The sequence below is a fragment of a genome, unplaced genomic scaffold, assembly GCF_019419815.1.
Source record: "Pyrus x bretschneideri cultivar Hongxiangsu unplaced genomic scaffold, Pyrus_bretschneideri_v1 Contig1, whole genome shotgun sequence".
Lineage (NCBI taxonomy): Eukaryota > Viridiplantae > Streptophyta > Magnoliopsida > Rosales > Rosaceae > Pyrus > Pyrus x bretschneideri.
The window spans coordinates 6,812,946-6,825,681 of record NW_025999390.1 but is presented as its reverse complement, the minus strand read 5'-3'; the positions used below and the strand labels follow the sequence as shown (position 1 = coordinate 6,825,681).

At 34.3% G+C, this 12,736-nt stretch overlaps 2 protein-coding genes across 2 annotated transcripts; one reads left to right on the top strand and one right to left on the bottom strand.

Annotated features, from left to right (window-relative positions):
* Positions 1 to 2,982: 2,982 nt before the first annotated feature.
* LOC103966090 (coiled-coil domain-containing protein 93 homolog) lies at positions 2,983 to 6,576 on the top strand. Its single transcript, XM_009379227.2, is given in 9 exon segments — positions 2,983 to 3,203; positions 3,336 to 3,449; positions 3,542 to 3,712; positions 3,798 to 3,877; positions 4,297 to 4,444; positions 4,652 to 4,732; positions 5,753 to 5,774; positions 5,777 to 5,874; positions 6,171 to 6,576. Coding segments are annotated over 9 exon segments (804 nt in total). The 5' UTR covers positions 2,983 to 3,176; the 3' UTR covers positions 6,234 to 6,576.
* Positions 6,577 to 10,145: 3,569 nt separating this feature from the next.
* Positions 10,146 to 11,709, bottom strand: LOC103966091 (gibberellin 3-beta-dioxygenase 1-like). The gene is made up of 2 exons (XM_009379228.2): positions 11,183 to 11,709; positions 10,146 to 10,743 (listed from the first exon to the last, which is right to left on the bottom strand). Exons 1-2 carry the CDS (start codon positions 11,650 to 11,652, stop codon positions 10,176 to 10,178), a joined length of 1,038 nt encoding a protein of 345 aa, XP_009377503.1. The 5' UTR covers positions 11,653 to 11,709; the 3' UTR covers positions 10,146 to 10,175.
* Between the last annotated feature and the right edge of the window lie 1,027 nt (positions 11,710 to 12,736).

The window sequence follows — 12,736 nt, the reverse complement described above, 5'->3', positions numbered from 1 at the left end:
AGTCCCGTCCATGGCTTGTTATATACATCCTTCATAGTAATAAAATTACCAAAATATACAATTCTCGATGCTACATTGTTAGTAGTTAAAATGATCATGTGTTTTAGTTATTAGGTCAATTTAGTCATTTTGTTTTCAATTTGGCCAATTTGGTATTGTGTTTCTCTGTTAGTCAACTAAGAACATTTTTCCATCTCTCTCCCTCCCCTCTCTTCCTACTTGAACGGTTACGATTAAGTCATATTAATTTTTTATATTACTTTTTTTTATAAAAATAATAAAACAAAAAACAAAGTGTGTAAAGAAAGAAGAAAAGGAGTCGAGAATAAAATGGAAGAAAATCATACTCACTGCCACACACTTTACAAGATTGCCACACTCACACGTGCGAGTCCATCAGCTCTCTCTCCTCTTTTTATTTTAATACAATAACTAGCATATGGGCACACACAAAATGTGTGAGAAATTTTTTTATTTTTGTTTTTGAAATAGAAGGAGAGAGGAAGAGAGTGATAGAGAATGTGGGAGTGGGAAGTTTTTTTTTTTAATTTTATTTTAATTAGAGATATATTATGATTACATGTTGGTGAGGTTTTGAAAAAAAAACAGTAAAATTTGGTTGTGTGATATTACATTTCTGCCCCATATGTCTTATTCATGTTCTGCTTTAATTAGAGGGTTAAACTGGTAATTTCATAGAATTTTGGTTGACAATGAGTGTTTTATTAATTAGTAGAGATATGGTGTCCAAGAACTCAAAAGAGCACAAAACTTCAGAAACAAAAAACTAGAAAGAAATCTCCAAGCACGTTATAAGGTGAAGAAAAAAAAACCAAGAAGTTCACTATGTATTTGGTTTGGAATTAACTTGACTTCTCAATTCAATATGTGGCCTACTCACAAATTTCATACTTATGATCGAAATTGTTCATATTATAAATCATTATGTACAAATTATCTCTACAAAAAATCATTCAATATGAGACCATTAAATCATTGAATTGTAACGAATTTGGTAAAGGAACTATATATAAATCCATCTATTTGTGATAATTGATTGACTAATTAACCTTAATTTGAAATGATTTTTTTTTTTTTGTAGAGATAATATGTACAAAGTGATTTATCAATAGTTCCAATTATAAGCATGAAATTCTATAAATCGGCGATTAAATAAATTAAGGAGGAACTCCTCAATCTTGAGAAGCCGAAGTCTTTCTAATTTGGTTTTTAGGTTTCAGAACTTCTATGAAACAGCCAAATCGTTTTTTTCTAGAGTTTTCCCTCTCTCTCTATCTGTCCCTCCCTCCCTCCCTTGAGTTCTTCAATTCAATATTGGAATTGGGGTTCGGTTTTCTTCTCTCTTGTTGTCTTCTTAATTAGTTTGTTGTTTTTGTGGGCTCGGTTGTTGCGAACTTCAGAGATCCAATACAACCTTGATACCGATCCCTACTTAATTTAAAAAAATAAAAAATAAAAAATAAAAAAAACTCAGTGAAAAGGAGAGGCATATGGGACAAGGGATCAAGCATCTCCTCATACGGCAAATACTGTCCTACTTTGAATGCTTTAGCGAGAGGGAGGGAGGGCGGCAATCGAGCTGGTCGTTGACGCCGACGCCATGACAGGCCTGTGTTTTTTTTTCTTATGAATTTGGTTTCTTAGGTAAGAATCCGAATCCTTGCCTGATCCTCTCTTTGTGAGGATTTTGAGAATTTATGAATTATATCCGTTCATCGTACCTCGTGCGATCATAAATTATTTTAAATATTTTTATTTAAAATTAAATACAAATAGTACCTGACAAAAATTGAACACACGATGTACGATAAACGGACACGATTTATAGATTCTCAGGATCTTCACCAAGAATCCGGAGAGGATCTTGTTGGCTTAAGTAAGGGTAGAATTAACTAAAAAAACTCTTTTTCTATGCTCTTCCCTTTTCGACAACAAATGTCATAATATAATTGGTTCGAAGTTTTTTTTTTTAAATTCCAACCAATTGTATTATTGCACTTAGTGTACTTGGTTGTATTTTAAAAGGCAACAGTTGATCCAATTCCTAGACTTAATGTATTATGATTAGCTAACAAACGAGTTGTAGCTACTTAGTCATACGGTCTAGTGATATTTTTCTTCACTTACAAGTGAGAGGTCTTAGATTCAATTCTCGCTAAAAGCGAATTTGAATCATATTATTGCTAGTTCACTGTGAGACCAGCCTAGTATAGATAGTATCGTTTAAAAAAAAAAAAAAATTAGTTGTGTGCAAGAGAGTTTAAAAAATGAAATTAGTTTGGTATCATCGCTACTTTTGGACATTTTGGAACGCATAAACATTGACGATGAGTATATAAGCAACATTGGAAAACACGTACAAATAGTAATGATTGCAAACTACGAGTTAAAAACAAAACTGGAGCAATATTAAATCGACAATAGGTCGCATGTAAACTACGATGTATTAACGCTTTCATGGTCTTACTCGACTTTATATTCATATATGTAAACCAACAATAAATTGTATGTAAACTACAAAGATCGTATTGTATCATATCTTATCAATCGATACTCAAATCCTAACTTGCTAACGCAAATGATACATTACTACAGTAAAAAATTTGATCTCCATCAATTCTCCTCCCCGAACAATTAACTAATTAACTCACTAACGTTTTCACTATAATAAATAAAATAAATAAAACTAATGAAAATGGCTTGAAAACTTTGAATTTTAACGATAAGGACAAAATAAAGGTAAATTGAATAGTATCAGAATTGACTTTTTAGTATAAAAATGTGATTTTTCGTTAAAGTAAACAGCACCGGAAACATTTCGTTAAAATTCCTTAAAAAAAATCTTAACTTGCTAACAGAATACCTCATAAGCTCTCTGAAGCCCAACTTCTTATAGCTCACAAGGAAAAGGTCAGTCCAACCCAGAAGCCCAACTTTTAAGGCCTAACACGGCTCGTCGTTTGAGATACCAAAACAAAAACAATGAAAAGTTCGTTAAGTCGCCTGGTGGCATCGCCGTCCTCAACTGTCAACTCCCTCCACCTCCCAATCCGCCATTGTTCGCAACGAAGCCTTGACGCACCAGAAGAAAACGCCTTCATTTCCCTGAACTTCTTTAGTTTTGTAGCGAAACTAAAAAATTCGTAAGATCGACAATGGCAGAAAACAATCTCAACGAATTGGTCAGTAAAGTCTGCATTTTGCAGCAAAAAGATGGTTTCTTACTTTCTTTTTTGTTTTTCAGTTTTTCTGGCAAATCAAAATTCGTTTTTACTAAAGTAGTGGTTTTTTATTATTATTTTTATTAATGACAGACTGAGAAGAAGTTAAAATTCACGAACGAATTGCAAAGTTTGAGAGAGGAGATCGAAAAGGAAGGCGTTGAAGCTGCGGTTGAAAAGTTGGTATCGCTTAAGCAGTCACTGAAGGTTCAGAGTTTTCCTCAAATCTCTGTTCACCCTCGAACCTTCGTCGTTTTTCGGTGATGGGTTTTGATTGAAATTCGATATTATTATTGCAGGAGCTGGAAAGGCAAGAGCTTGAAATTCAGTTTCTTAGCAATTCCGGATTGGAAGCTGAAGTTTGTAGATTGGAGGACCAAATAGAAAATGGGGTTGATAGTGAGGATGTCCCTGATGAACTGAATAGTTTGTTGAGTGAAGCTCTGGCGAAAATCGATTTGGCGAAAATGGTAATTTTCTGCTCACAAGTCACAACACTAAGATTGTTTGCGGCAAATTTTATTTTTGTAGTGATGAAAGTAGTAATGTGTGTAGGAACTTGCACCTAGGTTAAGGGCACTGTTGGCAGTGCAGCGCCGGATTGATGAGGTTCCTTCGCAGTCCGAACTAGTCCAGTATGTTTATGAGATTTTTGGTTTCCATAGCATTTTGATTCTTGTTGGTTACTCAATCAATTTTGGTGAATTGGTAAAAGTATGAGACTTGGAATTCAAGGAATTTTATATATATTGTCTATGATTATTGTGTCTGCATTTAGGATAAAATAAGGCATGTTTGGAAGTGCATTTAGTATAGCTAAAAGCATTTTAGATGTCCAAAAGTGCTTCTGACAATGTTCGGAAAGTGCTTCTTTTAGAAAGAATTTTAAGTACTTTCTCGGGAAGCACTTAGATTTTTATTAAAACTTCGACGTGCTTCTAATAGAAGGGGTTCCAGTAAAAGCGCTTATCAGCTTATCAGCATAAGTGCATTCTAGAGAAGCGTATCCAAAAGGGGCATAAAGAATAGCACTTACTCAACCTTGGGTCTGCAGGTATGAATGCCGGTTGTCAGAATTGAATGCTCAAATTCAGGGAAAACTTCAACAAACTCGGAAGTACTATGCCACTTATAATGCACTTTTGGAGATCAAGGAATTGATACTAAAGGAAACATCTTTGTTAAATTCAATAAGTTCACAGGTATGTGACTGCTGTGAATTTTTCCATCAGTACTTTATTTGCTTTGTTTTCTTGGTAGATGTATTTCCATAACCTTATCATGGTTGTGGACCTCGTGGTTGTGATTTCTATGGAATAATTTGAATTTAAGCAGGAGGTACTTCGAGTCCTGGCTGTTATTATATTTTCTCATTAACATCGCTTGTTTTGCTTGTAAACTTTGTATAGTTTCAAGAAGCATCCTCTACCACTGACGGTCGCATGAAACTTGTCAGCTCCATGGAGGGGATCATAAGGGGCAGTCAACAGGTATTCTCCAAATATAATCAAATTGTATGCATATATTCTGTCGGGAATCAAAAGAGAAAACCTCCATTCTGCCTTTGCAATCCTAGTAAAAGAAGAAATTTAGCTCCTTAACCTTGGAAAGTATGATTTTGTTGGTTCTAAAGAGCATTGTTTTTCTCTTTCCATATTACAACTTTATTTATGCGTCCTCGGAGATCCATAGTTTCTGTGTTCATTTTTCTAGCCTAGGCGGATGGTTCTCCTGAAAGAGAACCAAATAACAGGTGCTGGTGAATGGCACCATTGATCTTTTATTAAAATGATGATTTTGTCTCCTTAACATTCCCGTAAATAATTTACTAGCATCCAGTCAGCTAGCCTTTTGATCAGTATGACCTTACACAGGCACGAGTTAATGGCCTTTTTACTCCTTGCTCGAGGAAAGGCCGGTTAAATTTCTAACTAGCATTGAAGGTATACATAGCTTTGGAGAGGACTAAATTATGCCTTGCAGCCACCTGGTGAACACAGCTACTGTGTGACCAGTCCTCACGGTTGATAATGAATCTTTAACAATGAAGCTCCTTGATAGTAACGCAGAGATTAGTATCAAAGTAAATTTTATACAACTTCGGCACTACAAATTTGTTAAGCCTCAAGACAAAAACATAGGTATAGGTATAGCTATGTGATCACTAGTGTCATCTATAGTTTAGGATAAGGATTGCAACCGAACAGATGTTCCCACCAAGTGAAGGGAGAAATGAGATAAAGTTTGAGCTATTAGCCTTTTAAAGAGACTAATAAGAGAAAACTGATATAATTAACCAAGTTCTGTATCAAGTGTATTTCGGATTAAATGAATTTTGTATGCTCTTTAAGGAAACAATATGTGTGCTTTGTCAATTCTTATAAGGATTCAACATTGCACAGATCGATTATGTCATTTTCTTTAACCTGAACTCATGTTCAATTTCTGTGCATACTTTTTCTCCGGTGCTTCTAGCTGTTCTGAAGGTTGCTGCTAAATCCATCTTACAGAAACTTCGAAGGGTGCAACTTGGCTTCAAGAAGAGCAGAAAGTTTGTGATTCTCTCAAGGAAAAGTACGTTGCAGCAAATGCAGACCAAAGGCACTGTTATTCACTCTTAAAAGCTTTTCAGGTAAGCATTGTAATCATGACATCACAGTTAACAGTTAGTGTTTGTGGCACTTTAGTTCATTGCTAGTTCAAGAGAATGCCGGGGTATGCTAGTATTGTAATGTTATACTGCAGTATCTATAAAAATACAATTTCCGAGCATTTTCACTTTCATTGGCCACTACTACACAAATGTAATAGTGTTGGTTAAGCAGTTTGGCGGGAATTGGTGGTCATTTTCCCGGCTCTTGCCAAACTATATCTAATCAGTACTCCAAGGTCCCTCGAAATCACTGATATAGATCTTTAAACATCCAGGAGGAATGTGCAAAGAATGAGGTACTCCGAAGACATTCTGTTTCGAACATCTCCGACGAGTGAAGTGTTAAACCATCCTCATGCCATTGCCTATCAGTCAAATGCTTTACCTGCTGAATTGATATGAGGAACTAATTCACCATATGACTTGTAAATTAAAAATCAATTCTTTTTGTTTGTAAACATTTTCCCCGTTGAGGCACTCGGAAGAGGTTCCTTTTAGAACATCTCCGCAACATGTGAAGTTGAGGAGTTCAACCATCCTCAGTTGAGTCAGTTCCTCATGCCATGGACCATCAGTCGAATGCTCACTCAACGAATTTTGTGTGTAAAAATTATCCCCAGTGAGTTTCGTATATGTTGTATATACTGAAGTTATCTTCGTTATTTGTTCTTTTGTTCAAGAGTTTTAGTTCATGAGATTTGAAATGATGATCTCCTCTAACAAAGTAGAGGCTGAATCCCGCTAAAAATGAGGTGGCTATCTCCGTTATTTGTGAATAGTAAAACAATTAGTGAATAGTGATTACCAAGGTATAAACAATGAATAGGAAAATCAGCTTGATGTAAAAAGTGAACTTATCTTTTTCCATACCGACGAGGGTTTGATGGCTTACTCTTTGGAAGTGCTTCCATTCAAAGTCAGGCTTGAAGTATGTTGATACGACATCAATGACAATTAAGCAACATTGACATTTTTGTTTCCATCCATCTTCATATACTTTGATTAGGGCACAGTCAGCAATTATATGATGACACATTGGCATTACTACTTGATGTGTCAACCATATAAGTCCAATTTAACTAATTAATTGATTGCATCTTTGCTTTGATCCACTGTGCATTTCTAATATCATTTTCTTACAAATGATAAGACAATTTACGCTAATATTTTTGAATTATGAGGAAGATATCAAATTTAGGAGCATAAGAGATAATACAATATTCTAACTTAGCTAAACTGATATCCGCCTTCAAATTTAAGTGCACATGTGACTAATTATCTCCCATCATTGTAATAATCTTCCTTTACATATGTACGCTTCTTTTAATTAATTAACTTCTTTTTTTTTTTAAAAAAAAGGGTTTGAACTTTGGATCTTTTCAATAAAAGCGGACAAAATATCATTGGTTAGCAAATACACATTTTAAATTTAGAAGACCAGTGAGTTAGATTATCGTTAAGAGCATATTCATTTATATATATATATATATATATGTATGTATGAATGTATGTATGTATGTATGTAAATGACAAATCTTAGATTTGTATCTGTAAATAACGAGTTTGACCGATACCAATTTATTTTCTCATCGTTAATGTAAAATATCATATCAAAAAACAAAGAAAACGTAAAACATATAAGTACTTGTCAATTATGTGGCATGTTTTATAAGATTCCTTTCTGCATAATGTATGTATGTATGTATGTAAATGACAAATCTTAGATTTAAATCCGTAAATAACGAGTTTGACCGATACCAATTTATTTTCTCATGGTTAATGTAAAATATCATATCAAAAAACAAAGAAAACGTAAAACATACAAGTACTTGTCAATTATGTGGCATGTTTTGTAAGATTCCTTTCTGCATAATCTATGAGGCTTTTTCTTTGGACGCATTAATGTGATTTGATGTATAAAACAAAAAACATTATATAAGAAAAAACTTTAAACAAAAAATGAAATAAAATAAAGACATAAATTATATCTATGCAATCGTTAACAAAAAGAATAATGCGTCATGAAATTTTTGGCTCCTCGTGCGTGATAGACTGTAATGATAAGTTTTTCTAACACTGAGTGCGGGATTTCGAGCACACCTCTCAAAATTAACACTAGAAAACTAAAGGCCATTCAAACTATAATTTTATTATTTTATAGTTGCTCGAAAGAGAAAAACTTGAATAAAACAGATTGATTAGGCATCTCTTATATGCCACAAAAAATTCAGATTGAACCAAAATACATAGAATTTATGCTTTTTAGCCAAAATAGTTCATGAGATTTGCATAACACATCACTTTGGTTCATGAGATTGAAAATCAATAGAAATGGTCCCTGAGATTTTCCATCATCCATTATTTTGGTCATTCCGTTAAAAACTCTTTAAGTGTCCTAGAGTTCCTGGTCGAAAGTTTGGGCAATTTTCAAAGCTTCGTAACTCAATCGTTTCTTAACCAAAGTCGACCCATAATATATCAAAATAAAGATAGGAAAGTGTAGAACAATATTATACCTATTTGGAAGCCCAATGGTTGCCAAAGATGGCCGGAAAATAGCCTGAAAGGTGACTGGTCCGCGGGAAAATTGAAAAACTCGTCGGAAACTGGGTAAACTTTAAACATTCATAACTTCTTCAATACTCAACAAAATTGAGTGATTCAAAAGCAAAAATCATACTTCTTGATGAGACAAAGAGAATGGTAACTTTCTAGATGGCTATATCACCATGGTTTGGCTGGAAAATGGCTCAAAAGTGGTTGTCTTGGTCTCAAGTTATCCACTTTTGAGTCATTTTCCGGCCAAACCACAGCGAATTAGCCATCAAAAAAGGTACCATTCTCTTCGTCTAGTTGAGAAGTATGATTTTCATTTTTGAATCACTCAATTTTGTTGAGTATTGAAGAAGTTATGAACGTTTAAAGTTTACCTAGTTTCAGGCGAGTTTTCTAGTTTTTCGGCGGACCAGTCACCTTTCAGGCTATTTTCCAGCCATCTCCGGCAATCATTGGGCTTCCAAATAGATATAATCGTATTTTACACTTTCCTATCTTTATTTTGATATTTTATGAGTCGAATTTAGTTAAGAAACGATTGAGTTACGAAGCTTTGAAAATTGCCCAAACTTCCGGCCAAGAGCTTCGGATACTTAACGGAGTTTTTAACAGACGAACCAAAATAATGGATGGTGGACAATCTCAAGGACCATTTCTATTGATTTTCAATCTCAGGGACCAAAATGATGTGTTATGCAAATCTTAGATACCATTTTGACTAAAAAGCCTAGAATTTAATACTGTTATAAGTTTATCTCTATATAATGTGGTCTAAATACCCCCCGTAAAGTTTTACCCGACGACTTGTCCTCTGCTTGAACAATTCTTTTTCTAAATTTAGCGTATTACAAGCAAGATAATGTGTAACATTTGAATAGCCGTTTAGGTTACTTGTCACTAAACTAACAAAATATAGTAATGACACTAGGTTTTTTAATTGAAATTTCGACCAAAAAGTCAGACAATGAGTTAAACTTGGTATTATACCTTTGCATGAGAACATGGTTACTTGTTGCCTTTTCCAAGAGAGTTTGTAAAGTGGTCGCCCTTATTCCTCTTTCCGGAAGTTGAGAGAACATGTACAAATGCTATCTTTAATTTTTTTTGACATGTTTGTTTGGCATTCTTATCATGTAGCTAAATTGACTTATTCTTGATTCTGATACCCGAAATCATGTGTTTGATTCTCTCTATCTTCGATGTTGCTTGTTTTTTGGTTCAATAAAAAAAAAGACACAATAATATGCTACATTTTTAGACTAGTAATCAAAATAATTAAACATTGCAATAGAATCCTATATCCACTGTAAATATGGAATCCGGCTGACAATCAAGAATAGGTATCTCTGACCAATTGGATTCCTAAAAGAAATACAAAAGCTAACAATCTGCAAAGAAAATTTTCCTTTGGCCTGTAATACAAATGATACACCACGTGTTGTTATATAAATGGTAGGAAATGTTATTTTTTATGTTATTACTTTTTTACACAGAAATCTCATCACAGGGACACGTGGTGTACCATTTCGTATTCCGATCATATTGAAATATCTCTCCAATCTATGTATGATAGAGAGCGAAGGAAAACTTCTAATAAATTAGCCTCCCTCAAATCTTGTTATGAAATGTAAACAAGATTAATCAGCAGCATGCATACTTGTATGGCTAATAGAGAAATGAAAGGCTGCGTACTAATTTGACCTAGAAACCCTAGATCCACATGACTAAATTTGAATCAAAGAAAGTGCCTTTTCAAAATGCTTGCCCTTGATGTCAACATACTCCTTTACTGTGAGTGAACGGTACTTGGGCATTTGTCCCATAACCCTAGAGAGAACCGGGGAGACAGTAAAATCTCTTGGGGGAGCATAAAAGTAGGCCATGGAAAACCGTTGGATCTGCTGGTTCACCACCGCACGATGAAGAACACTTGTATACATCCCATTGGAGAGAATGTGGAGATAGTCACCGAGGTTGACTGTTAGGGCACCAGGTACTGGTTGCACCAGAACCCACCCGACTCCATCTTTGAAGACTTGGAGGCCGCTGGTTTTGGATTGTTGGACAATGGTGACAAGGGATGTGTCTGTGTGTGCTGCCATGCCCATGGCTCGGGTTGGGTCGGGACAGGGCGGGTAGGAGTTTAGTTGCAAGGCAGTACCTGGACTACTTAACCCACTGTCATTAAGCCAATTCAGTTCCTTAAAATTAATGTTCAAGGATTTGAAGAAAATGCGGATTAGTTTCTCTGCTAAAGCCTTCATTTGGTTCTGGTAATCATCTATTGTGTCACTGCAAACACGTAGAAAACTTAATGTAAGTTGTATTTTGATTAAATGTAACACTTAAAGGATAATATATATATGTGTGTGTGTGTGTGTGTGTGTGTGTGTGTGTGTGTGTATGTGTAATATATCTTTCAATTTTCTAGAAAGTTGGATGAAACTTTAAAATTTTAGAGAGTAAATTCACTAAAATATATTTCAGAGAGTAAATTGACAATTGGGTAAAAATTAGGAGGGTAAGTGACAATTTATTTTTAAATAAATTATTGAACAAAGTAGATATCGTTTCTAACTATAACAAATATACCCTCTCAAAAACAAACTTTTACTCAAAGTTGCTTCCAACATATATCCCAAACAAAAATCATGATATGCAAACTTTATAATTAAGATAAAATTAATTTTGTCATTTTGCCTACGTGCATGAAAATGCATGGAGGACTTACCAAAAGCCTTGATAGTCTTGGGGCCAAAGTTGCTTAGCATGATCGATTGGAGACCCCATGATGGTAAACCCTTCCTGCCACATATGTCTGTCAAAAAATGGCGATATATGAGGACGACCGTACCCAGTGGCCCCACCTGGAGATCTTAGGGCTTTCAGTTTTTGGTCAACAGGGAGACCAAACAATTTTTCAGCTTCAAACTCCACATCCTCCATAAGCTTTGTAAGGCCATGGCCTATCACCTGAAAAATACCCCATGTCTCACATGCCTGGATCATGAGACTTGAAGCCTCCGAGTCCATGAGGTCGATGACAGGTACGGGTAACGGGTCGGCGGAGGGGACCCCGAACAAAGATTCGTGAGATATATCATGCCATACATGAGATTCAGGCAATTTCTGGACTGAATTAAAGTCGATAGGGATGATATGATGGAGATGAGCTCTATAGGGATCTGCCATAGCACCCATTGGAAATTCTATAAGGAGAAACAATAAAGTTAGGATGAGAAAAGGTCAAGGTTTAGTGAGATCAATTCGTTGGTGTTTGTTGATTGGATATATCAATTTGTTGGCACAGAGATTTATATATACATGAAGATAAGAGAGAAATATGTATGACTAATGACCTGACATGGAAGGGTATCTGATCTTTTATGGAAGATAATCTTATATATAGATTACCTTCTATAGATATAAACGCATACATGTATCATGTACATGCATGTTAATTAATATTATGAAATATGAAAAACCCATATGGAATGTGATATCCAATAACAAATGACATTCTATATATAGATGATTGCTTAGGTTTTTAATTATAATGCTTTTAGTCGTCTGATATGAAATGTAATTTGTCTAGATCGCATCCAATGTATGCTCAATGTATATATAGTATATGAATTCATGTGCACGTACCACATAGATCGCATTTACATACATATGAATTCATGTGCACATACCACATTCTTGGTTTGGATGAAACTCAAAGATAATCTAATGAAAAATGTTGTCTGATGTGACAATTGTTTTATGTCAATAAATGAGTTTATTTTCTTCATGATCGTTTCTGAAATTTTGGGGGTCCTGGGCGAAATTTATAAAGGGGTGCCTCCTTAAGATAGTTTTTAAAAAGGTAGGACAATGTATTGATGTTAGAAATCAATTACTTAAATCAAAACAAAGTTTAGCACTCACTGATTGCAAGTTTAAAAATGTCATTAATAATAAGTATAAAGAGCTACAAACATAACGTTCACTAAATAATCAAAATCAATTCAATTTTAAACAACAACAAAACAAAAAAAAAAAAAAAAAAAAAAAAAAGCTCTAACTTTGAAGTTTCACTTGAATATGTAACATTATTATATAATAAAATTGAAAGAAAAAAATACCATTTTTAAGGTGTTATTATTGGCACTCAAAATATCTCATTATACTCCAAATTTTTGTATTTAAGGGAAAAAATTACGCTTATAAGGAGTGCGCAATGAAATTTAAAGTACTAATAAAATTAATTTTTAAATATAGAACAGTATTACATATAAATATT